The 27,821-nt window shown below is 50.8% G+C and overlaps 1 protein-coding gene across 1 annotated transcript; it reads right to left on the bottom strand.

Annotated features, from left to right (window-relative positions):
* Position 1: 1 nt before the first annotated feature.
* Positions 2-27,821, bottom strand: LOC119111499 (glutamate receptor ionotropic, kainate 4). The gene is made up of 6 exons (XM_037235316.1): positions 27,058-27,821; positions 11,526-11,731; positions 7,136-7,317; positions 3,406-3,612; positions 613-789; positions 2-58 (listed from the first exon to the last, which is right to left on the bottom strand). The coding sequence occupies exons 1-6, from the start codon at positions 27,819-27,821 to the stop codon at positions 2-4; spliced, it is 1,593 nt and encodes a 530-aa protein (XP_037091211.1).

Consider the following 27,821-nt stretch of genomic DNA (forward strand, 5'->3'; position numbering starts at 1 on the left):
ATCACCGCGTCGAACTTGTGCACGAACGGCGCCTTCGGCCGGAAGCCCAGGCGAAGTTCTGTCGGCGGACGGTGGGGCGGATTTTGACCGGGGAATGCCCTCCGATCGCCAGGCATCACGGACGATTGGTTTGGTGATGTCACCGGCATTCAGCTGCACCAAGGGTAGTAATGACGCCCGCACCGCCCCATTTTGCAGCCCGTGGCTAGCGCGATAGCCAAAGTCACAGAGGGGTGAGAACACGAATACCGCATCGCCGTTACAAACATCACCGAGCAGTACAACACCACATACATTACCGTTGGCTCTAGAGCGTCCTGCGTGGCAGTTTAGAGGGTCAAGCAGTATGGTGCTTGGCAGCAGAGGCTTCTCCCAACCAGACAAGCCATCGGAAACGAGAATGACTCGAATGATGTTGAAAACATTCGGAGCATTCATGTTACCATCAATGTTTTCCGCGACATTTCAAATGTTTACAAACATTTCCCGCAGAATGAAAACGATGAAAAATCATCACGAACATGATGATCTGTTTTAAAGAACACACAAGATCGGCGTCAGTGCCCCAGTTTTACAGTGTGCTTGAGTGCATGCGAATAACGCCCATCTCACCTCGGGCGAGAAGGCCTCCTTGGCCATATGGACCAGCGGTCGGCCGCTGCTGTCCGAGTACCGTTCCGCTATGAACGCCTGCAGGTTCGACCTCCACGAAATGAAGGCGTACCGCTCGGTCAGTAGCTTGACGAACGAGTCCTCGATGTTGTGGTACTGCATGGAGGCGAACAGCCGCTGCGGGAGCGCAGGGCGCCGCGTCAGACCAGCGTCAGACTGGCGCTGGCGAGGTCAGACCAGCGTCAGACCAGCGTTAGCGAGGTCAGACCAGCATTAGACCAGCGCTAGCGAGGTCAGACCAGCGTCAGACCAGCGTTAGCGAGGTCAGACCAGCGTCAGACCAGCGCTAGCGAGGTCAGACCAGCGTCAGACCAGCGTTAGCGAGGTCAGACCAAACCAGTCATGTCGCCTCCGGTAACACGCCCCCGGTTCGAAATTAAGGCAACACGCTTCATGGACTGTACTGTGGCCTTCATATGACATAGCAGATAGGTACGTCATGATTTTTTTCTCAGCAGTTGCGCCGAGCAGGCGGAGATGACTGCATAACTTTGGTCGTTAAATCGCTCCTTTTAATGCTGTGCAGTTTCCTCCATGGCGCCTGTTTTAGCCATTCCGTCGCCGTAAGCTGTTCAGTGCATTTGCGACGAACATTATGGACGAACGTCATGGATAAAAACATTAGTAATAGCCTTACTCCTCGGATAAAACCGGGAGAATGGAGATATAGATGAGTCGATGTTGCGGCAATGTGCCTTTATCGAAACAATAGCAGGAGTTTCACTTCTGCTATTTATCGAAATAATAGTAGATGGCTCACTTCAGCTATTGTTTCGATCAAGGCATGTTGCCGAAATATCAACCCAACTATATCTCCAGTCTGCTGGTTTTTTCCGAGGATAAGGCTAATTACTACTGTCTTATCCATTCCGTTTTCATGTCCCTAGCAGCTTACGTAGATAAGAATTTGCGGGTAGGATGTCGATCATTCGTGAAGCTCTGCACCTGGTCATTACACTTCACGCACGTGTGTCATAGTCGCTCTCTGTCCCCCTCCAAACGTTCACTCACGCACTGTGCACCTAATCACAAGCAAATGCGCCATCGCCGCGCGCTAGCGATGCGCACCCCCCACAGTCCACCTGACGGGCACAGCAAATAACCTTCGCAGGCGTCATGTTATGCACCGAGGCCTTGCGTGACGCCCCAGCGCCGGTGTAAGTCACACGGCCGCCCTCGCGGGGGTTGATGATATCACGCGTGAGCCGGCCCGGCGGGCCCTGGGGCCGGCTCCAGTGACACGCCACCAGAGCCGGAAGCCGGCGGCGAAGCAGGAGGAGGGGCGTGGACCGCCCGCCGGTCCGGTCCGTGCCGTGTAATGTCAGGCTCACTCCACTCGGAGCCACGTGTCTCTGAGTGTTCAGCGGAGTCCCAGACGAGGGGTGTGGACCGCCCGCCGGTCCGGTCCGTGCCGGATGACGTCAGGCTCACTCCACTCGGAGCCACGTGTCTCTGAGCGCTCAGTGGAGTGCCCACTGCCCAGTGCGTGGAGTGCCAGACACCGCTCGGCGGTCCGGTCTGTGCAGGGTTGACACCAGGCTCCCCCACCCCCAATCTGTGCCGGGTGTCTCTGAGTGTTCAGTGGGAGTGCCAGATGAGGGGCGTGGACCGCCCACCGGTCCGGTCCGTGCAGGGTGACGCCGGGCTCCCCCCACCCCCCCAACCCCACCTCCACTCTGAGCCGGGCGTCTCTGAGCGTTCGGTGGGAGTTCCCACCGCTCAGCACAGCCGTCACGCCGCCTTTCTCCGCGTATCGAGCTTTAGGCCGTTAAAGGCGGATGGGGGAGGGTTGACTAATGCAGATGACCACTGGGGGAGGTGACAACACGTAATGCAGATGACCACTGGGGGAGGTGACAACACGTAACGCCTGTCTTACACCAACGTCACTGAGGCCTACTGTGCGTCCGCCAGAGCTCAGTGCACGCTACTCTCACGCTTATGTGTGACAATGTTCAGATGACGTGAAAGGTTAGCACGAATGAACATTTTCAAACAAAAGAACGTCGGTTCCAAGGAAATGACTATCTGCGCAGACAAGGCGGGAATCAGGACGTGGTTTGCACACATGATACACGACACCGCTTGCGCGAAATCTGATCCATGCCAGTCAGTACGGACCCTACAATAGCTAGAAAACCCGCCCTGAACACGATCAAGAAGTTGGGAGGTGGGTGGAATGACATTGGACCAAGGCGCAGCTGCGTAATGCTCTCTCCTGAATTGAGTGGCATTGCATAAATGAGTTCGTGCTTAGATACAGTTCGTTCAAACCTTTTGGGCGATCATTTTGAGAGGTCAGCCGGCTCGCTATCTCAACCAACTGTTGGAGAGTTTAGTTCGGAAAAACAGCTGAGAAATCGGTTGAGGCAAGTTCGACTCTGACAATGTTCTATCATGGCTCCAAAGATGGACTGCAGATCAGACGGTGTGTAGCCAGGGCGGACTGGTCTGCTCTGAAGCGTGTCTCGACTCTGTCTTGGTAGTGGCGTGCATAATAGCAAAACTGTCTTATATATGCTACCCACGTTCGACTTGGGCATGCCGGCTGTTAAGTATTAATAGCTGCATGATCCATGCATTCTAAATATATTACGCATATATTCTCGCGTAAGTAACACTGCACATCATGTAACCACGGGGACGTTTGGTTTCTTCAACCTATATCAAAACACCAAAACGTGCCCACAAGGACCCCGTGATCCGCATGCTCCAAAGACTGTGGCGCCTCACCTGGTAGACGGGCATCGGCGAGGTCTGGAAGAGGATGTGGTCGGATCCGTACGTGTTCGTGATGCCCCAGGAGAAGCTGCTGGACGCCAGCTCCTCCAACGAGTTTATGTTCTTGCTAAATGACGGCACCGTCATCATAGCAACCAGCGACGACTTGTAGGCGGTGAGAATGATGATGCAGTACAGCCACCACCAGCCGAGAAAAGTCTGTTGAGTGCCAGGACATCACGCCTCAGGTACATCAACGTAAGGTTAGTATTCGCCGATTTCTATCAATGTACGATGCGAACAAACTGTTCATGAGCAGGGGGTGTTCGCGGACAGCTGACCGGTCGACAGTGTGAAGCTGCGAATAACACAAACGAAAAGTGGTTCGTGAACTGTTCACAAACTGTTGGTGAACACCCAAGCTTGCATTAATGAGAGCCATGCAAAGAGACCTTTTAACCTGTGTTTAGGGTATCCAACAACGTTGCAGGACAGAATTTCGTACTCGTTTTTTTTCGTACTTTCGTAAATTTCGTAAATTCGTAAGAGAGCCCACCGCGCTCTCTTACTCTCAGCCTGCCGCGCTCTCCTACCCTCAGCCTGCCGCGCTCTCCTACTCTCAGCCTGCCGCGCTCTCCTACTTTTAGCCTGCCGCACTCTCCTGCCCTTAGCCCACCGCGCTCTCTTACCCTCAGCCTGCCGCGCTCTTCTACCTTCGGCCTGCCGCACTTTCCTGCTCTCAGCCTGCCGCGCTCTTCTACCTTCAGCTTCTACCCTCAGCCTGCCGCGCTCTCCTACCTTCAGCCTGCCACACTCTCCTACCCTTAGCCTACCGCGCTCTCTTACCCTCAGCCTGCCGCGCTCTTCTACCTTCGGCCTGCTGCACTTTCCTGCTCTCAGCCTGCCGCGCTCTTCTACCTTCAGCTTCTACCCTCAGCCTGCCGCGCTCTCCTACCTTCAGCCTGCCGCACTCTCCTATCCCTTAACCGACCGCGCTCTCTTACCCTCAGCCTGCCGCGCTCTTCTACCTTCAGCCTGCCGCGCTCTGCTACTTTCAGCCTGCCGCACTCTCCTGCTCTCAGCCTGCCGCATTCTCCTACCCTCAGCCTGTCGCGCTCCTCTACCTTCAGCCTGCCGCGCTCTGCTACCCCTCAGCCTGCCGCGCTGTCCTGCCCTGAGCCTGCCGCGCTGCACTTCTTCGCCAATGACAGTCAGTAACCGGGGAATATGGCACTCCAGCTGAGCGTTGGACGTAGCCTCCAAGCCGACCCTTCATTTTTCCTGTTTGACTTAACACCAGAAGACCTTGATTGGCCCTAGCTGAGACATATTTAAGGGGTTTCCGTGCGACCCCCGAGTGAGACGTTCGCTCCTCCAGCGGCCCAAGTGGCTCGTCGGTGCAATGTGTGGCTGCCAGGTCTGTCCAGAACACACAGCCACCATTGAGCTGTCAGGTCCGGTCAGAACACACAGCCACCGTTGGGCTGTCAGGTCCGGTCAGAACACACAGCCACCGTTGGGCTGTCAGGTCCGGTCAGAACACACAGCCACCATTGGACTGTCAGGTATGGTCAGAAACACAGCCACCGCTGGGGCATACTTCTGACATGCATGACAGCGGCCCCTGACGTCTATGGCAGGACATGGCTCTGGTCACACTGGCCACGCTCGGACACGTATTAGCGGCTCGGACACATATTATCAGGCGCAGCACCCCTTGAGTGATCTGGACGCCACCATACCAGAGGCTTCCGACAGGACTCTCAGTAGGTAGCAGTCTCGTTTTATCAGGCACGTCTGCACCTAACGCAGTATACAAATCCTGGTAGGCCGACATGTCACTTCCATATTAGGTGGCGTGGCTTTCATCGTTCATCACATCTTCCACGACCCAGCACTTCTAGCCCGGCTTCTAGCTCGCTCCAGGCCAACGCTCGGTAAGCCACGGGGTAGCTGTCTGCGTCTTAGTCACGCGCTGTGCTTTGGACTGCCGCAGGATGCACGAGCAGGCTTTCACTCTTGTGTTGTATGTGGTGCCCCCTAATTCATGGATTTGGCGCACACTGCTATGGCTAATCTTGCATTTACAGACGGATGAATACCGTTTACATTTGTGCTTGGTTGAACGGATTAGATTACTTCTTCGTCCGTCGGTCATCTTGAATATCGGCTCGCAAGCTTTGTCCTCACGTTTGTGCTCCGTGCCACTTCTTATATATGAATTGCTCAAATATTATAAACCGTTATCTTGACTTCTCAGAGATAAGATTTGCATGTGATTAGTTGGGCACAATTGCTTGCGTGACAGAAGTCATACGAAGATTTTCCTACGACATTGTGCGTACGAACAAATACGTTACACATAAGTGTGATGCAAAGTATTGTCCGCTCGCGACACAGCAACCTGTACGCTGGCATGTGGCGATAAAGCAATGGTGATGTGGCAATAAAGCTAAGCTGGCGATGGGCTGCTTAACGTAAAGGTAAGAAGCTTGCCGTGCGTGTAATTGCTTTGTTCATCGTTGGAATAATTCGGATGCGTGCGAAGTCGAGTAGCGTGGGAATTACAGCACAAGTCGCGTGTGTTCCTCAAATTTTGAATGAACCGGACCTTCGTTACATACGTCTTAAGACAGAATCGGAGTTCAAAGATGGAGTCAGTTTGTTCCACGTTCCTCTTGCGTGTCTTATCTGAGCAGTTCCGAGGCATACATGAGTCGATTCCCGTCACACGAGTCTGCATGGAACCATGTCGTGTGCCCAGACTCGCATGTCGTATGCCCGGACTCGAACCTGGTCTGCCACGTCGGCGGGGTAGACTCAGCCGGATTAGAGGAGGCGGAGCGACCGGCGGAGTCCACCGGGTTAGGGGAGTCGGAGCAATCGGCGGAGCTTACCGGGTTAGTCCGTTCCCCCCTTCTCGCTCTCGGGGTTTGCACTGTTAGCCGCACTACAGCGTGCTAGCTGGGGAGAAGGGGGAGGGGGGCAGGGTGGCAGGTTGAACGCTACGTGCGTCGCCTCTACGCCGCATTGCCTCAGTCCCCCGCTGAGTCAATTTGCTGTTGTATTCGCGTGTGTGTGCCTGTGCGAGCAGGCCTGCTGCGATGCTAATGGATGTTGTCCACGGCGGAAAGGCGGTATTACATTGGGTGTTCCGCGCTACTTGTGATGAAGGCCATGATTGCTATAGGGATGATCACCACGGCGCTTATACATGCGCATAGGTACTTCCCTTGCGTTATGGTTCGCACGTGCATGCATAATATGTCATGCTCGTGAATATACTGTGATTGATCAAAGTGCACGAGTTGGATTATGTGCTGTTGGTGAACTGCTGCCCTTCCGGGTGGCTTTGCTTATTAGCGATGACGAAAGCAAGAACATCATGGTGATACCGCCACGCGCACCAATATCCTTGTTTGCTGTGGAGGACACAGAACTGTAAATTTTCTGCCCAGCGCTAACCTGGGCGATGGCGGAGTTGGCCGACGGACGGCTTTGGCTCGGTGCTAACCTGGATGGCGGTGGAGTTGGTTGGCAGGCGACTTTTGTTCGGTGCTAACCCGGGCAGCGGTGGAGTTGGTCAGCAGATGACTGGCTTGGTGCTAACCTGGCCGGCGGTGGGGTTGGCCGACAGACGATTCTGGCTTGGTGCAAACTTGAGCGGCCAGACGACTCTGGCTCGGTGCTAACCTGGGCGGCGGTGGAGTTGGTCGGCAGACGACTCTGGCTCGGTGCTAACCTGGGCGGCGATTGAGTTGGCCGGCAGACGGTGCTGGGCGTTCTCGCACATGGCGCCGTACGAGTTGAAGATGGACAGGCCGAGCGAGAAGCGCCGCTCGGGCTGCGGGTGCAGCCGCGTGAACATGAAGGCCAGGCAGCCGGAGATGACCGTGGATGCGATGGTGACCAACCAGAGCGGCGCTGCCGGAGCAGGCGCACCGCTCAGTGGGCGGGAGGGCGTGCGGGCACCGCGGCCACTGGCACCGAACAGCTGCCCAGCCCGGCGCTGTCGCGACGGCCGGCCCGACCCCACTCCAGTCCCCTGCCAGCGACTCTCCGCATCAGACGGTCACGTGACGGAGGGGCCGCTGACCTGATGTCACGTGGTGCAGAGGGGACGGTGATCTGTTGTCACATGGGGCGATGGGGACGATGAATTGCTCTCTCATGGAGCAGGAGGATGGTGACCTGATATCAGATTGGATGCAGGTGTCGGTGGCCTGGTGTCAGATGGGATGCGGGTGTCGGTGGCCCGGTATCAGATGGGATGCAGGTGTCGGTGGCCTGGTATCAGATGGGATGCGGGTGTCGGTGGCCAGGTATCAGATGGGATGCGGGTGTCGATGGCCTGGTATCAGATGGGATGCAGGTGTCGGTGGCCTGGTATCACACGGGGCCTTACAAAGGCAGACGTACGGGCGGCGGCTGTCTTCCACGTTTCACACGCGTAATTATTTCACGATTTGCGGCACTTGCGTGATTCTTGGCAACTGGTTCCATCCGTGGACTAGGCACATGCACGCTGCATACTAAGTGTATGCATTGTGTATACCCGTATATAGCATCTCTGATGATACCATTTGCCAACAGCTGTGAAGGACTAGGGCCATTGCCTTAGTCACACCGGCAAGCTTCCCACGCCTCGGATAGGTCACGGAGAGGGTCACGTGCGCCTAGCATGGATATCACGTGTGCCACGATCAATGCACCCGTTGCGGTGCATGGAGAGGCTCCAAAAGCGGCGTCCTGGCGCCGGCGTCATACATTGGCAAACTGTCACCCGCGCATCGCCCTCGCCTTCCATTCCGCCATGTTCCCACAAATTATGACGCTGGGGAAGATAGGATCGATGCCTACAATATTGATCCGAAACACCCTTTGGCCAGATATTGCAGGCATTTAGCACTCGGGTGCGCACGACAACATCCTCAGCCACATGCCATGGTTCACCTACATAGATGTGCACTTAACTGACCTCATGACATTGCATCGCCTAAAGCTGTCTGGAAATTAAAGAATACCTGAGCTTATAGCCACCTCTGATGATTTCAGATCATGCAAACACAAATAATGATCGTCAGATTAATGAACAAAATTCAAACGTTCTGTGTAATGTGCATTTTTAATAGCTGTTATATGCAACAATAATCAGCAAAATGATCATGTATTATTATTCCGCGGATGACCGTGGTACTGTACCGCAAAGTGCTAACGCATTTACATCAACACATTCTTTTTATGACAATGTAATACCTTGAGTGCTATAACAGCCCCATTAGTCGGTAGACTGTTGTTGAATGGCATATTGACGGCACGCACCTACATAGATCTCCCGAAGGTAGCAGGCGGCGTGGCCGACCAGTCGACTCATCGTCGCCAATGACGTAAACAAAACACGCCAACACGTTAAATCGGCACCATTCAAAACGGTGCGCGCACTACAGCTTGGGTGTCCTTGACATGTGGCTGTATGAACACCTTCACTTCGTCCCGGTCCATTTATACTGGTGTCAACACGTTTGTTGTCGAGATTGTTCGCGACATCTAGACCTCTTCAATGGCACGTGTGAGCATTATTATGAAATATATATATATATATATATATATATGTATATATATGTATGTACGTATATATATTGGTGTTGAAATGCTACATGCAGTGCTGCATGTGTTGCGGGGCTGGAGATGCAATCACAATATGCATGGATGAAAAGCAGTTATGGATGAGCGATATAAATAAAGGTCATTGCATAGTTGGAAATCAGGTAGACATGCAAGGCATAGCGTACATTGCAAGTGCTCGTTTGAACCGAGCCATTTCGCCACGTCGTGGACTGCAAAGTGGTGATGGGGTGATGATGGCGTGGTGATGAGTGTGATTCTGAACTGGTCGACATTCAGACACGCACACGTCCGGTGTTTTGAGAGCGATCTCGGAGTAGTCTTTGAACTCAGGCAAAATATCACAAAAAGTGTGCATAATATAGATTAGATGTGATTGACGTTATTTCTTCATCTATATATGTGTTCCGAATGCATGGTTTCGCGTCAGTGCCTCTGTCTCAGCTCGATCCGCGCTGCATCAGGCCATATCTGGGCGGAACCGTGGCCGAGTTATGACGTGCTTTCGAGTATGTGAAAACTAGCAAAACAGATTTTGACCTTATGAGTTCCGAGTTCTTGTACTGAGTTATGGGCCTTCAGCAGACGAGGAGATGACTGAATGACATTGTAGAGCAAGCGTTGCTTATGTTTTCACGACGTCTCAAGTTTGCTTATGATCACGCCATAGTTTTCATGTAGGTAAAACATGTGTACTGGCATAAAGCAATAATACGAACAGCTTATGTGCAAGCGCACCTCGTGATCACAATCACAGCTGAAACGTGGAGTAATGGCCATATAACCGATGTTTGTTTTACAAACGTCGTTAAACCACCACTTTCTGGTACGTTGATCGTCGACAATCCATTATAAGAGCTCTGAACTAACAATGCTGAAACACCAGGGGCTGAAGGGCTTCCATGTATCAAGTAACCACGATTTTATGTTCACGTCATGATGCGACTACAGAATTGCATTTTTCCTTTGAGGACCCTCCAACAGCTTCCCTCTTTCCCTCCACAGAACCCAGCATCAGATTACCCCCCCCCCCCCACCACCAAATAGCACTTGCCTTTGTTCTATATATTAGTATCTTACACGATCTCACGCATCGAATGTAACATTGTGTTTGAATGTTAGGGTGATAAGCTTTCTAAATGAGTCAGTTTTGTGAGCTCTAACACAGGCTTAGGCCTAAGCAGTGCATAATTCCCCAGCAATTCTGATGAAATGTTGCTCGATGATGTTGCCCCATCGATATGTCGAGATCATGAGGAATTCACGAATTACATGCCAGCAAGCAAACAAACGGAATGTGATAGGGGTCCGCATGGTCGACTACGTTGGTTCGCTCGTTTTACTCATTCACTCACTACATCTGAACAAGTAATGAACACGGATGCATGTCAGCTTTGCGAATCAAAATTGTGTATTTGTGTATTTGCACTGGAGCGACTGCTGCTTGTGGCATTGGAGGATACCGGTTCCCAAAGCTTAGAGAAGTCATGTTATCTAAATTTGTTCTAAAGGCAACTGCGGGTAAATCCTGAAACATCGTTGACGCTATAAACAACTTGACTAATTCTCTACACCTTAACTGATGGCTGAGAACATTCTTAACTCCAGCATAACACCCAAAGAATGTGAAACATTCCAGATCGCTTTATTTGTAATTGTGCGTCATGTAGCACCGCATCGGGCACTCGGGATCACCGTAACGTCGCAGATGGCATGCCTTTTCCCGTTTATCGGATAACCTTCCAGCTTTCGATGCAAGGGAATGAAGAGCGTGACATTGATTTATTGCACGGCTACGCTTAGTGCGTTGTTGATGAAAGGAGCTGAATGTCCATGAGGTCTAGAGGAATGGCGTCTGGTTTTGCTTGCATGCACCTTAGCTGATGATCAATCCATCAAATGGGTTTGCGAAAAACGTTCAAAAAGAGATGGGTGTGGGGTAAGCAGCCCAGCATGAGCGGTTACGATAGCTGAAAGGTGAGCCATTCGATCACCGGTCCAGTCATCACGGGATGCCTTTTCATGCAGGTTTTGCTATTTTACCAGGTGCAGCTCAAACAGGCCAGAATAATTAATGCTGAGGCCGGTGAACTCATGCCGGGATGACGCAGCAGCGGGTAAAAAATTTAATTCTACTGCTCGGGTGGGCATATGAGGGTGTTTTGAAATTACTTATGTAGGATAAAAACAGCCACAAAATTCAAGCATGCCAATGCATAATCAAACCCAATAGCCTGTGTTTCCTGACTAAAAGACATAATTAACTGTAACAGAATACGCACGATTCCTTTACACCGACCGTGGCCGCTCGCCCTAGCCCACAAGATACACACGGCACAGCACAAAGCCTTTACACCGACCTTGGCCGCTCGCCCCAGCCCACCAGATACACACGGCACAGCACAAAGCCTTTACACCGACCTTGGCCGCTCGCTCCAGCCCGGCAGATACGCACGGCACAGCACGAAGCCAGCATCCACGTAACACATGAGTAAGGAGACACTTACTTTCGAATGGTCGGAAGATGGAGAGCCACTGCGGCAGCGGCTGAGCAGGGCTCGTGACGAACACAAACGGGTCGATGGCGTAGATGCGGATGAAGCGGATGACGCCGCTGCGAGCGTAGTTCTGGGTGAGCACCAGCGAGAAGTCGGCCGTCCCGTTTATCAGCTCTCCCAGCACGCCCGTCCAGCGCCCGTTCTTCAGCTGCACACTGCCGAGCAGAGCGGTTCATTGTCACTCTGGGCTCCACCCGAATAAACGGCATGCCTTCCGTCTTTGCTTTGTACCTGCTGGACGGAGCTGTACAACCGTTAGCCCTTTCTCTGCATCTTGCCCAACAGTATGACATCATCAGCTCGCCCTCTGCACCCTGTACGGCAGCAGAACACCGCCAGCTCTTCCTCGATCACCCTCCCTGCTGGTGGTGTGTCTCTCTATACCCTGTGACAGAGCGTCACGCCTGTGACGCTCTGTCACAGGGTATAAAGAGATACCCTGTGACATTCTGATCATGTGTCACATATCTGTGACATATGATCGTATACCTCTGCACCATGCCAGATAGGGCAGTGCACTGCCCGCCCTGCCTCCGCACCTGTCAGGCAGTACTTCCTCTGTCATCATGACATCTTGCCACCCTGCCACTCTGCCACCCTGTCACCATGCCACTATGTCACCTTGCACCCTATCACGCTGTCACCCTGCCACCCTCATCATCCTGTCACTCTGTCCCCCTCGTCACCTTGCCACCCTTATCATCTTGCAACCATGCCACCCTGCCGCCCTGCCATCCTTGTCACACTGCCACCCTGTCACCCTGCCATCTTGCCACCCTTGTCACACTGCCACCCTTGTCACCCTGCCACCCTTGTTACCTTGCCACCCTGTCACCTTGCAGGTGTGTCCTTTTACGCCCTGCCCGACAGAGCGGCGTGTCTCCGGCTCTCCCTCTGCACCCCGCCCGATAAATCAGTATTCCGTCTGTCCTCCCTTCCTACCCCGCCCAATAGATCGGTGTGCCTTGTGCCCTCCCTTCCCACCCGCCCGATGTATCGGTATACCGCCTATCTAATTTTTCCAGCATGACCCTCCCTGCTTTGCTCGACAGGGCAGTACATTATCTGTCCTCCCTCCGTGCCCCGGTCGACAGGGCGGTACGTCTGTGCTCACGCTGTATCCACGCCGTCAGAGCGCTATGCCACCGCGCTGAGCGTTGTTTACCTATACGTATCCTTCTTTGCAGCAATTCGTCCGTTTGTTTTTGTTTGCGGCATTTCCATGTTATCTCCGAATTTAAGTGGCACATCGAGGCGCACGGTTCCAGGCACACGACGGTGCCGACCGAGCCAGATCAGATGGCACAACCAGGCGCACGGATCCAGGCACACGACGGTGCCGACCGAGCCAGATCAGATGGCACAACCAGGCGCACGGTTCCAGGCACACGACGGTGTCGACCGAGCCAGATTAGTTGGCACATCCAGGCCCATGGATCCAGGCACACGACGGTGCCGACCGGGCCAGATCAGATAGTCAGCCTGAATAGGCGCAAATATGGCGTGTGGAAGGAGCGAAGCTGACAGGTGGTTGATGAATGGCCCACTGTTCGCCGGCGACGAGACGGCAAGCTCAGCGTGTCACCCTCAACACCCGCAGGTGAAATCGATAGTGGACCGCGGCTGCTGAATTACATGAAGTACCGTACCAAGCGGCTGTGTATAAAGATTGGTCATAGACTGGGTTGTATATACATTGCGATGTCATGGATATTTTACTATGAACAAGGCAAACATTCATATGGTTGTGAGACCATTACATGAAGTTCTTTACAATGCATTACCATTGGAAGAACTCTACGCAGACACATAGCCGCAATCGCATAACAGTAACTCACATCCAATGCCCAGTAACTCGACACGCGCTCGGCTGGGGGTCAAATTAACCAGAGGAAGATATTCCAGAATGACTTCCGGACGGCGCGGCATAGCCGCGCCAAAGTTTTCATAGCTATAGAGAACTAAGTAGAGCATCTTTTTAAGTAAGAAATGGATGTACCTTGTAAGGTCGCTGACGTACGGCAGGTCAAAGTCAGGCCATGGCCGTCGGCGAAGGGCATTTCTAGGGAATCGTTCAATGTGATGCAACAGCAGAGTGTTAGACGAAGCCATATATATCTGCGGTAGTTTCTTGGCAATCAACCGTCTGAATTAAGAATTTCACCCAATCCCATTGATTTAGGGTCAGGTATAAAGGTCAGAACGAGGCCAAAACTAACCTGCTTTTTCTCGAGACCCTAGATTCATGGGGTAGTTTCTGGTGCTCATTTTAAATTTATTAATGACGGGGACCGCAACAGATGCGTTCCATGGACTTTTAGAGGCCAGAGTAGATCCTGACCTAAAATGACCCGGGTCAACATTATGTTTTAGGAACATACGGTCTAGCGTAATCCCTGACGCTTATTCGAGTGGCAAAATGGGAGCAATCTCCCAGGTATTTGGTAGCCTTGGTCTTACGAAGGTTGGGCAAGGTCACCGACTTCATTGACCTTTTGCTTAGAACGGGGATCTAGCTTCACAGCGGTTGCATGAGGAGCTCTGAGGGCACTTGAAACACTAATCTGGAGTTTGATCTTGTTTGACCTTATTTGACCCAAGACCATGACCTAAGAACCTCAAATTTTGACTCAAGTGAGTTCACGGACAGACTACTCTATCCTGTGAATTTGGTGTCTATAGCTACCTTGTTTTGGGGATATCGTGGGTCAAACTGACCCCCGCCCGAGCGGGGGGTGTTCAGCACGCCGGCCGGGTGCGTGTTGAGGGCTGTTCGAGAGTTTGCCTGCTTGTTAAGGGCTAGAAAAAGTTCATTTATAAACAAGTGTTTGGAGGCGTCTTGATTTCGAAATGTCTTGTCATCACATGTCCAAAAAATGTCAGTGTTGTCTGTCCGTTGCTGACGCGTTAATGTCCCGCCATGTGCGCGTTGCATGTGCTCCAGTGATGCTCCGTCGCGAAAGGTTCGGGAGTGTCGTATATCCAAAAATGTGGTGAATTAAACGATGTTTGCAGCCTTTGTGATTTGAACTGACCTCCCCGTACCAGTGCACTTGAGTTGGCTAGGCTGGTCCACACTGTTTCCAATAAGAAAGTCCTGAGTCGTCTACTGCAATAGCAAATGATGAGGTCTCTTGTGTGGTCGTTCACGTCATTTACATGTCACAAGATGATTTCCCGTGCAGTCTTTGCAACTTTTTCAACAAGAATCGAAAAACCATTGTTCACCGAAGTCTGTTTGATCGTACTAATTTCGGAAGAAGTCCTGTCCGGTCAGAACAATGTTTAAATGCACGTCTGCGCAATGACCTACGACGCCTGACAAGACACTTATGCGACTAGGTAACCTCGGAGCACCGTAAAACGCGCATGACAGGACAACAATGCGACAGAAACTGACGGACAACACTGACATCCTCTAGACACGCGATGACAGAAGATGTTTTCAAATTTGGGGGCGCACATTTTGTAATGAATTCTCTCCAGCCCTAAACGAACAAGCAAACTTTTCCATAACGCGTAAATTTCTGGGTATCAGGCGTTAGTCGCCGTCCAGTGATTTTGGCTATTTTTTTCCGGTGATATTTTAATATTGCTGGTTAGTTTTACATACATCCAGGTGCAGACTTGTCATCACGTAAATAATTGTCTCTTGTTATAGGACCGATTGCCCTCTCCGCAGTAGCAAATCACATGACAACATAGTTGTACAACTTCCGTCTCCTTAAATGTTTGAAACCTGTCATTTGTTTCATTTATCTATTTCCATGATGAGATATGATCTCGAAACATTAGACCATCAGATACCAACGAATGTATGAGTGATTTTGCAAAAACATTCTCTAACCCGAACGATAACATGAAAACGAAAGTGGAGAACTCGAAGCGCAAAAACTTCGTTAAATTCGAACCCGCGTTGTTTTAAAAAAATAAACCATGTATGAAACAAAATTCAAGATATTCAGACACACACACACACACACACACACACACACACACATACACACACACACACACACACACACACACACACACACACACACACACACACACACACACACACACACACACACACACACACACACACACACACACACACACACACACACACACACACACACACACACACACACACACACACACACACACACACACACACACACACACACACACACACGCGCGCGCACACACACACACACACACACACGTATATGTATATGTATATATATATATATATATATATATATATATATATATATATATACATATATATATATACACGCACAGAAGATATATATATATATATATATATATATATATATATACAATTAATTGTGTTCTTACATACAATTACATTACAATTAATTTATATATATATATATATATATATATATATATATATATATATATAGGGAGGTCTCAGGAAAACAGACGTTCTTATTTCCTTCGGTAGGTGTCAACAAAGAGCAAACAAGAACACATGCACATACCCAGAAAAGTAAGCTAGTGCCGTTTTTTCCTCATGTTTGCTCAAATGCCAGCATGTATCAATATGGCCTTGAGTACCATGCAGCCGTGCAGCACAGACGTGAAAGCCGAGATCGTAACGCTCTGCGTTGAACACAATTAATTGTAGTGATACCGCGAAAGTTCCAGTGACACTTCATGACCTGAAGAATGCAATTGAGAAGCGTACTTTTGGATGTGCAACAAGAAACAGTTAAAGTCACGGAGAGTATCGAGCATCTACAAAGCAAAGATGTGGCGGAAGCACACACAACGGAAGCCATAACGCACAGAAGACCAAGGAGGATCTAACACGCAGCACCAACAACCCTTGCGACGGCTGGGCCATGAGTACGACTGCAGCAAGGCCGCTGTCCAGAAACTGGCAGCAGCTGAAGGAAAACTTTCCCATTGTAAGTTTTCATTCATGAAACGCTCAATTTTAGCTCCATTGGCTATAAACGACCAGCGTCGATCCGCGTGCGCAGAAAGACGTCGCCTAGAATCATTTTCACGACAGGAAGTCATCATTTTGACGCAAGGGGCGGAAATTGTAGTGGCTGATCATTGCACCAGGGAAGTACGCGATTACAGCAAGGGCGCTCTCCCACCTTTACTCCAATCGCTCGTCGGCGGAGACTGAACGATTGATCAGTGGCATTTCGACGTCACAAAAAGCACTTGTGAAATAAAGCAGTGCTGACAATCACCCGTCCCGCCCCACTCGTACCCCTGTGCATGAGACAAATTAACACACTGGCTAGGCGAATCATGCCAATAATCTTAAAAGCTGACGGCATAAATAGACGGATACAGCGCTCATTCAGACTCAAGGCAATCGTTCGCATAGCGTACACAGGTGCCTCGCCACATCGTCATGCAACCAAGCCGATGAGAAACCAAGCCACAGTGACACAGTGACTGATACTCGATGTGCAAGTCAATGTTTCCGCGTGGCACTACGGAGTAGATCCGTTACGACTCTGACGAAAAGTGGGTTGTACCCACTGGCAGCCCTTCCTGCCCTTTTCATACTCGACTGCTGTTGACAGGTTGACACAAAGTTAAGGGAGACGTGCTGTTGCTTTTTTATTTACACCATGGGCCGATATGAGCATTCTAAATAAAATCGGGGCTAACCACCCACATCGTGTACAAAAGTTACGGGTAACGCAAGTATTCCCATTGCCAAACAAGCGCAGCGCCAAATTTCCGCCACGCGCATATCGGTAAATCGCCAAAATGGCTGCTGTTCTGTTTGGCCCACTACATTGCTAAAACAGTGCAAAGGAACAAACAGGGGTCCCTGGCCACGCCTCCACGTCGTTCATGCCCGCCTCATGGAAGTAGTTACACAGAGTACGGAAACCGTACCGATAGTTTTAAAAAGTAACAGTGTTAACTGAGGGGGGTAGTAATGATTAAAACCTGAGTGAAATGCTTGAATAGCTCGCGGAGGTGCCGTATAACACAATTTTGCTGCTAAGCTGATGAAACACCAGACCTCAGCAGCACATAACAGCCGCGACACGTTATCCAGGGCGTCGAGCTGAATCATCATACGTCTGCTTTCCAGGTTGGAATCAACAGGTGCTGAGCTTCAACTACTGCCGTTCAAATGTCTGTCGTACCTTGGACCTTGTTATGCACTCCAAACGCTTCAATAAAATGTTCTGACCGCCAATGCCTGTGCCGCGTTCGCTATATTTCAGCTCGCCTTATGAACATTACTGCGACCTATCCGCACATCGGCGATTGCCGAGATGCGGCCGCGGTTTCTAACGGCCGCTCGTCGGCTTTGGCGACGGTCGCTTTTTCGGGCCGCCTGTGCAGAGCCAATGGGCTGAAAGAAGCCATTTGCACGCGCCACGCGAGGCGCCACCTGTTGACACCTGTTGTCACCTGTTGACCACATAGGCGCGAAGCTCTCTCTGACACATCGGCCCGTGCGCACACGCGCCGCGTCGAACTTGCACTTCCAAGCGACCCGCCATTCAACGTGCACACGGCTCAAAAGACTAGAGACGTCAAACAGGCAGACAGGCGGACACATTGTCTTCAGATGATTATTGAGACATGTGTGGCCCGCCCGCTTTGCTGCGTGATTAATGAGATGATTTTAAGTTGTGCCGACTGTTGCTTTGGCACTTCCCAATCAGCCATTTCATTGTCGCATCTCAACTCGCTGAGCCAGGAAACATGAAGGAGGAAACCCGCCTTTGCAAAACATTTCTCACTTAACGACTTAGCCGAAATCAAATATGAAGGGATGCCCTGACAATCGCCCCCCCCCCCAAAAAAAATCGTTCTGTCTCTCGATGGTAACCTTTTAAAGCTTTAACTGATGACTGGTCTAGCTTGAAGGCCAGATGTCTTCTGGTCCAAAACTTCATCCCCTATGAAGATAGGGGTTATCTCAATGAAAACCTCTATCACACTTTCCATAGCATAAGCAAGTTGAGTCCCAGATATCAATTCGGCCGAGCCGGTAACCCATCGAAAGCCGCCGCGTAGACACTTGCCGCTTTGACTAAAATAGAACAGTGGTGCTGTTCACCCGCCCCGCCTCGCTCTCACCCCTGTGCTGGAGGCAAGCTAACAAGCCGATTAGGCAGATCATGCTAATTATTTTAAAAATTGACAACTTAAACGGATGAATACAGCGCTAATTACAGCCTGTGACAAATGTTCGCGTAGCGAACGCAGGCGCCTTGCTGCGTCGGCATGTAACCAAGTCGATGAGACACCAAGCCGCAATGACACAGTGACTGATACCCGATGTGCAAGCCAATGTTTCCGCGTGGCACCACGGAGTAGATCCGTTGCGACTCTGACGAAAAGTGGGTTGTACCCAGTGGCAGCCTTTCCCGCCCTTTTCATACCCGACTGCTGCTCACAGATTTTTTAACAAACGTGCTGTTGCTAAAAAGCAAAAGGAACAACATGCTAAAAATTAGAATCAACCGATCACATGACGTGAAAAGGCTTAGAGTAACGCACATATTCTTACGGCCAAGCCGGTGCAGCACTAAATGCCGCCAAGCACATATGAGGGAATCACTCAAACTATGCCTTCAGCAGTGTCAGGGAGCAAACAATCGTCGCTGGTCACGCTGCCGAGTCTTTCATACCCGTGTCGTTCAAGCAGGTCATTACACCGAGCACGGAAACCTTGCCAACAGTTTTAAAGGGTAATAGCATAAACGGATGGGGGTAGCGCTGATTAAAACCCGAGTCAAAGGAGTGTATAGCGTGTACAGGTGTCGTATGCTTTCATATGGCGGCCGGGCTGATGAGGTACGAAACCCAAGCGGCGCTAAACAGCCGTGAAAATGCCTGTTGCGTTTTGGGTCTAGCTATGTCCCCCAGTCGCTCATTGCAACGTTCTGAACGTTACTCATTTATAACAATGTTGATAGCTACCATTTATGAATGCTGCCACGACCATTCTGAGCTTCCATACTCTGCATAGTTTCTGAAGTGCAAGCCATAGAAACACTCGTACCGATTGGCCGTAACAGCGCACTTCCTTACAAGCTAACCCCAATCAACCCTTGGGCCCCAACCTGATTGGACGAAACTCCTCGAACGCCACGAACGCTGCTGATTGGGTGCAACTCCATGACACCAATGATGTGAACATGATGGCGAAAGCATTCATGAAAATATGGAACGACGTTATAGATTGTCGCTGTCCGGCAAAAGTCATTCGCGTGAAATGCCCAGCTGCCCCTGGCTGTGTGGTAACCCGCAACTCCGGGCTGTGACGACCGAGCGGGTCACAGCAGGGGACGCCTGGCTGGCTCTGCGCGCCTCAGAGGCTCACACGGACTTCTCACAGCGTCAAAACAGCGTTAAGTGCGTCATTTTAGCCGCTAGGTGTGATTTCCTTTGTGGTGTGATGACGTCTGGTGGCCGGCACAATTTTTGGTCTACTTGCAAACGAATCGATGTGACGTCATCAGCCAATCGAGATCCGTTAGAAGGAAACCCTGATCTGGCTGACGAGTTCAACCGTCATATTGCGAAGGTTGGGTCCCGGTTGTTACCACACCGAGAGGGTGCACCGGACAGTCACCCAAACCGTCAGCTGTCTGCATGACGTCCTCCACTTTCAGGCCTGCTACACTCCCTGAACTACCTTCGCTGATCCGACGGATGAGCAGCTCGAGGGCGGTGGGGGTGGACAGCGTACCGATAACAGCAGTGTGCCGATGCTTCCCTGCGATCGGTCCGCATCCTCTGCGATCGTCAACCGCTCCCTCGCAAATCGGGTATTTCCCGACGAGTGGAAACTGCGTACGTGGCGCCCATCCCGGAATCAGGCAACCCAACTGCGTCAGTTAACAACAGGCCCACATCTCTCTTAAGTGCGCTATCCCAAAGTCTCGAAAAAGTCGCTTCCAGGCAGCTGAGGACGTATCTCTGCAGCAATGGCATTATTAGCCCTGCTTAATAGGCCTACCGTCAAAGCCTCTGTACTGAGGACGTTTTGCTCGACGCTGTCGGGAGAGCTGGTGAGGAACGTTGACAGTGGATCAATGTCTTCGCCAAGTGCTGACAACCTATATAAGGCTTTCGATCGCGTTGATCGTGGTTTGCTTGTAACAAAACTTTAGTGGCACTGCATGGACCCCGATTGATTCACAAGTCATACGAGTGGTTTGAGACAGGTGATGCGTGGAAGACTGACGACCCTACCAGTAACCCACGGAGTGCCCCCGGGATCCAGAGTCGGTCCGCTTTTTTACCCCGTTCACAAACGACTTGCCCTGTCACCTATCATATGGACGCCTCATCTCATATGCAGGTGACACTCTGCTCCTGAGCCACGCTCCTCCCAGCAAGCAAGGACTCGAAACACCATAACATCGCCCGAAAATATCAGTTCGCGAGCTTCAGCCTTGTTTCACCACAAGTTTACCGAAAATGAACAAGGACAGTGCCGACTTTGCTCGGATAGACTAAAACCATAATTTAAAGGGAATCCGTTATTTTCACTTTACGATAGATGCAGGGGCTATCTCACCTTCACGGCACATCAAATTTATCGGTGTGATCGTAGACTCAATGCTTTAGTGGGAGTAGCATGTTGCCAAAGGCGTGCGAGGATGCAACAGAATTCTTCTTCCGCTGTGCCGCCTCAAGCATCTTTACCGTTGATACGTGTGCGGTGGCGCGATCAAGTGCCAGGCGCAGAGGATTCAAAAATATATAAATTTTGCCGGCAGGATTGTCTCCGGTATGAAACGCGGCCAGCATATCACACCGGCTTAGGTACCTCCAGGCTGCCCCCGGATTGACGACTTGGTGAAAGCACGGGACATGCTGAAAGTATTCAAAGTTTCACTAAGCGAGACGCTCTCCTCGATGTCAATGTCTCTCCACCTAGCCAGGTGCCGATTGGAAACCACCAAGCGAATATTTCCTTATTGTGCGCCGGGGACCTGAACCCGCCTGCCTCTGACCACCATAACATTTTCATCTCCAACGTCTCAGCGATTAAAAACTGCATTACAAACGCAAACGTTAGGTTTTGCGCCTTAGGTTTAAGCCCATGCTGGTTACCTGTGTGAAGGTATGTTAAGTGCACGTGCGTGTGTGATCTCGGAAGTCAATGCGCATCCTATGTACTCACAATCTATTTGCATTTATCTTTGTGTGTATGCTGGTTTTGGCACATCCTGTTGTCCATTTAGAACATTTATTGGATTCATCGTTCGATTTTGTACAAATTTTATAGCATCATGCTTTATCATGTCGGATCTCATCGTACCGCATCTTATCGCATCGTATTTTACAGTATCATATATATAGCCTGGTTCGTAATACCATGTTTCAAGTAAATTTTGTAGCATCGTCATTTGAAGCATTTTGTGTAACGTGTTGAAACGAGTGAGTAATGTAACGAACCAAAGCTAACAAACGTTGTAACGGCTCGAAGACCTGAAAAGCCACCTCGTAGAAGATTTTCGAGAAAAAAACAAACAAATACCAACCTTGTTTATTACTCACTCTATCCATGTAGATTTTTAAAAATTCATCTACGTAAATAAAGGCATGGGATTGTCCTGTAATATCACATCATCATCCAGTTGTCACCTTGCATGATCACTGTGATGACCTGCAGATGGCTGCGACGATGCACGCATTTGTTACCGTGGCTCAGCTATTCCACCCTTCCGAAGAAATGAACGGAAGACGAATAAAATATCGATGACCGTCGGCGATCACAGCACGTGTGCTTTCCCACGTTTTACTTGAGTTACTCGGCGGTGCGGACTGGGCGATCGGTCAGTGGCATTTTGACGTCGCGAAAAAGGTATTTGTGAACCTTTAGCTGAGCCTGCTGTGTGAACGGAAGAGTGTGCAGAACGATTAATACTCCCCACCCCACCCCCACCCCACCTCCGTGAGGCACAACCCTTCCGTGGTTGTGGGATTTTGTGCTCTAACGACCCTGCGGGCGGTTGGGAAGGCTTGTGAAGCACCTCTCCGGCCAAAGGGGAGGAACCAGACCAAACGTACCCCCCGCAAGGGCTGTGACTCGTTCAGAGTAGGGATTAGCAACCCCACGGCCCCAGCTTTCCGGCCCTACCCGTGTTTCGCCGCGCCCTGCTAGTTCCGCAGATAGCGAGGAAGGGATCCTGGCCACTGAGGGGCTGCCCTGCAGCACAGTCGGGCAGCCTGCCATCACGCGGCTTTTGTCCTAATTTTTGATCCTGCGGATGCCTCCTGAAGACTCCACACGAGGAGCACAGCTGGTCAGGCGTCGTATTTCCGCGGCACTGGCTCGGAGCCGTGCGGGTCATGCGACGGTCGTTGAGGGGGGGGGGGAGCAGCCGGGTGCAGTGTCTGCCTCCGAACACCTGTAGAAACCGTACCTTGACTTGTCACTAGGGTACCTGATTAGACCCTGCGAGTGGACAGGGGCTGCAGACAGACAGATACATCCTCCTCGAAAAGTTATTTTGATAAGACTTAAGGAAAGTATGGTCAAGCTGAAGCATCATGTGTTAAATTGTAGTAAAAAGCAACCACGTCCCCATCAAGGTAGCACGTTTCGCTCAGGTCAGCACGTAGCTATCAAAACAAAAAACAAAATGACTTCTGAAACAAAATAACGCTACATATTCCTCTAATTGGCACTGGGATTCATAGTGAGAGGGAGGTTATGAAGGTTCTGCATAACAAATGCAGTTGTAACAGGTTTTGTGAAATTTTGCTGCCTTATTACTCTGCCCGGTGCATGTCGGCAGCAATTTGCAAATCGTCAAACTCAAAAAATTATGCATACAAATTAGGCCGCTCCCACCTTGTTCGCCATTCTCATCTTGTTCGCCTTCAAGAATCTTTACCTATTCAAGCGCTTGTCCTGACAAACATGGAGACGCTCCTCTCCGCTCATCTTTCGTAGTTCACGCTTTTTAAAGCACGTTGTGCTACTCGTACGCTGCAGTCTCAACCCAATCGTGTTATGGCCTCGCTCTCTGATGCCTCCGAGGTTTTGGACTACGCTCCACCTGGTTCAATAACCCGGAATAATTAATGTGCTCGACCATAAAACATCAGCCCGCAGCCGACCGGGGAGTTGACTTCCCCCCCCCCCCCATGGTTTTTCGAGCACATGCTAAAAAACGAGCGCTCACAGCTACACGAAATTTGTAGTACGTCTTAATCTATCAATTTGGCATCCTTCGCGCCGGCTTGAAGATTTGACCTGCCAAGACAAGTGGCGTAGATTAGGTCAAAGAGGCCAACCTTCTACAACCTTTGTCCACGCAATTTTCTGAGGGTCATCTGTCATTTTCAAACTTGTTGTAATATAAAACGATAGCAGCTACAGTTTGTATTGCTTAGATCTTTGGATATGCCAGGTCAGTGACCTGAAGGCGAATGAATTTTTCCTATTTTTCGTAAATAATGCAAATTGACACGTATTTTGTGTGGTTTCGGTGTTTGTGTATGACAAAAAAGTGCTACCTTACATGCACAATCACCATATGACCACAGAGCACATGACCTCGGCCCAGATCATGACCAATCTCTATGGGTGCCTTCTGGAAAACACATGTTGGGCTCAAAATAGGCAATTTCATCAGGCAATTTTGAACACAGACTTCGAATACTCCACAGCAGGCCTTGGCTCCTGGCGATCCTGAATATCTGTACACTGTTTCTGACCACAGAAAAGCGTTTTTGTGGTCACATGGACCAGATTTGCTGTTCAGTTTTTAAGTTGGATAAACTGTAAATTTGGCATAGCTTGACGTCAGATAACCTCTAGGTCAGCCTAAAATTGTATTTTTGTGTCTGGAATACTGTTGTCCCACAGCAGCGCCTGATAGAATAAACTTAATCAGAAGCACAATGTAAAAAAGTATCGGTCTTGAAGGTTTGTGGTATACCAGTTTTGAACGGTGACCTGATCTAACTTGACCGATGTGTGGGAGCAGAAAAGGTTGGAATTGACTACCCACAGTCTTAACGCTTATCGCCGTGCCCTCAATATCCGTCTTAACGTGTTAACATAGGTTCTAACTGCATCTATCTGAACGACTGCTTTTGATCTAATGTGATCTCTGGTGACTTCACATTTGACCTAAGACAAAAAATTTGGGGCGCATTCTTTATCATTTGAAGAGACCTTCAAAACGATGCTCTTGTTGTTCTCATATGACGTGTTTTATTGCCCTGACCGTAAACAACTTATGAGGCTAAAATAGTGCTGGCGTTGGCGAACCTACCGCGACAAAAACGAACACGGTAATTCGTCGTGTCTTTTCACACATGTAAATTCCCTTGTTTATTTCTGAATGGCCACAGAGCGTCTTATGAGCCAAATGCACAGCGACGCGGCGCAGGTTGGCAGTACCCAAATAGTTAATCAAATAGTTCGACAGCTATGGTGTTGAGCGCAAATACGCTGTGCAGAATTCAACACGATCAACCGAGGTTTGCTCAGTGCATTTGCGAGGAACCTTGTTCGCATGGATCAGACAGTAGTAATAGCCTTATTCTTCGGACAAAACCAGGAGAATGGAGATTTAGATAGGTTGATATTTCGGCAACATGCGTTTATCAAAACAATAGAAGTGAATATAATATATTCACATATATATATATATATATATATAGATATATATAGATATATATAAATATATATATAGATAGATAGATAGATAGATAGATATATATATATATATTTTTAAAAATTCATCTACGTAAATATATATATATATATATATAAACATATACATATATATATATATATATATATATATATATATATATATATACATGTATATATATATGTGTGTGTGTGTATATATACAGAAGTGAATGTAAGATATTCAGTTCCGCTATTGTTTCGATAAAGGCATGTTGCCGAAATATCATTCCAACTATATCTTCATTTTCCCGGTTTTTATTTATGGAATAAGGCTTATCCTACTGTCTGATCTTTCGAATGCTAGCCTTCAAACGCCCACTGCGGCTGGAGAGTTTTTATCATTCCAAAAGCTGAAAGGAAGCCGTGCTCGTTAAACTGGCGGTGTCATCCCCCTATTTTTGCAGCAACCACTTGTCAACGCTGTTGCGATCTGTATGGATTTTCAGCAGGGGGGGGGGGGGGGGATGTGAGCGCATCGGCTACTGAGGCTATTTCGCGCTATGAACGCTATGAATCCGGGGTTTCAGTGATGCGTTTGATCGTTGCGGTGTTTCACGTTTTGTGCGTGCGCACTCCCTTTTCGGCAACAACGTGTTTACCCTAGAAACGTAAAAGATAAGCTCATAACATTTAGCCTGAACATTTTGATCGGACGGATTTTTGGAATCAGCGCCCACGCTAAGCAGTGCTTGTTGCATGAACCCTGAAACCACCCTCCCATCATGAGATTCCGGGTCAACAGCGGAATTGTACGGCGAAAGCTTAACGTGCCGTGTTCCTCGGCAATCTCCGTCCTACCATCTGACATCATCTGACCTTAAGCGCGGTCGCTGCCACCAGCAGCAGGCTATCCATGTTTGGGACCTCTTTTGCGGGTTACAGACTGACATATGACGCCTGAGCTGCATGGGGGGGCCGGACTTTTATAAAGCGGGCACGCTCGCACCGGCTCATGTGGGAGACTGTGTAATCTGGGACCTCCGACGGCGTCCCCGCGCGGCTGGCAGGGGGCCAGCCAGCGTCGGAGTCGTTAAGGAATGCAGAGGCGACATCCGCACACAGGCACTCGTTTCCGTGGCGCGGTTCAGCAGACCAGAAGTGGCCACCGCAATATGGCGCAGCCGACAGGATCCCTCGCCTTAGAGGCGGACGCCCCCGCCTCCTCCCTCTCCTTCTCCCACCTAATGGTCACGCTACGGGGTCAGGTCAGGGGCTCAGCGGAAGTCAGAAGGAGCGGCTAATAGCATGACAGAGAAGAGGACGAGAAGGCTGTGCTGCACATGACATAGCCCCGGGGGAGGCGCTATCTACACATTCTGGACGGCTGTGGTTCACAGTGCGGCAGGAGCCACTCGTGACGATGGTACGTCCATGAGACGGCCAGAGAGGACGCCTTCTTCGGGCTAAGAGGAGACCCTTTCATGGCCAGCAGCAGGCAGTCGTCGCGACAGTGCGACACAGAGCAGATCCTTTTTGCGATGGAGAGGAGGTTCCCCAGTTAAATGGTGATCAGTAATGCAGGCGCGCTAGATGGCTTCATAAAGCTGTCCGAGCGTTGGGATTGTACTGGTATAATAGAAACTCGGAAGACAAGGCTGTATAATGCGTTGGGGAAGCCTTTCAGCCGGAGACGCCTCCTAGCGATTGAGACCCCACAAATACTGGGCTGCCCACCTTCCACCTTCCAAGGTGTTCAAAGTGTCGCCCTTGCATTTGTCGCCGTTTAAGACCCCTCGTGAGTTCCCAGCGTGTACGAAACTGCGAAGGCGGCGCGTCGCGTCGCCGCCCCGGCAGCAGACTCACCCCCACTGCGAGTCGGACGGCTTGCGCAGGTCATAGGTGAAGTTCCACTTGCGCGCCGTCATCTCCAGCGCGTTAATGTCGATCGACGGCCGCGACACGAGGCGGCCGTCCGGCAGCTCGCCGACGTCGACGAACGGCACGAACGGCAGCGTGACGCACGTCAGCCGGTGGCCGCTGAAGTCGGCGAACTGGTCGAAGAAGAGCGGCGAGCTCAGCCGGAGGCCCTCGGCCGGCGTCCAGCGCCCGGCCTCGTACAGACGTGCCCCGCCGCCGTCGCAGTACAGACAGCGTACGTGCAGGCTCACGTCCTGGCCGGCGTCGCTGAACACGGCCACGTGGGGCCGGTCGCCGAGCGGCGCGAAGAGCGCGGCCGGCGGCGCAACGGCCGTCGTGTCGTGCAACAGGAAGTACTCGCGTCGGATGACTACCGTCTTCTGGCGCTCGATGGCGCGCAGCGAGTCGCCCAGTAGCGAGGAGATGTTGCCCCAGAACACGTGCACGAGACAGGACAGCCGCAGCACCTCAGCGTAGTAGCTGGTGTCGGGCGGCGACACCCTCGGCAGCTCGCCGGAGACCAGTTCTGACACGAACTTGAAGTTCATGGCGCTGACTCGGTGCCGGTTGAGCTCCCGGATCGTTGGCGCCATGTCCACGTTGGAGAAGGTGAGCACGGAGCACTCGCCCGTGTGCTGTTGGATGACGTCCACCAGCGCCTGATGAGCGGCGGCGGGGCAGCGCGTGGGCAGGGCCAGCAGACACAACAT

This window comes from Pollicipes pollicipes, unplaced genomic scaffold (assembly GCF_011947565.3).
Source record: "Pollicipes pollicipes isolate AB1234 unplaced genomic scaffold, Ppol_2.1 Scaffold_7261;HRSCAF=8764_pilon_pilon_pilon, whole genome shotgun sequence".
Classification (NCBI taxonomy): Eukaryota; Metazoa; Arthropoda; class Thecostraca; order Pollicipedomorpha; family Pollicipedidae; genus Pollicipes; species Pollicipes pollicipes.

Excerpts from the sequence above, each read along its gene's own strand:
- LOC119111499 (XM_037235316.1), bottom strand. The coding sequence starts at position 27,821 with ATGTTGTGTCTGCTGGCCCTGCCCACGCGCTGCCCCGCCGCCGCTCAT. Across the intron at positions 11,732-27,057 it reads CCGTCCGACTCGCAGTGGGG|TGTGCAGCTGAAGAACGGGC; the intron begins GTGAGTCTGCTG and ends TCTGCTCGGCAG. Across the intron at positions 790-3,405 it reads CGCCGATGCCCGTCTACCAG|CGGCTGTTCGCCTCCATGCA; the intron begins GTGAGGCGCCAC and ends GCGCTCCCGCAG.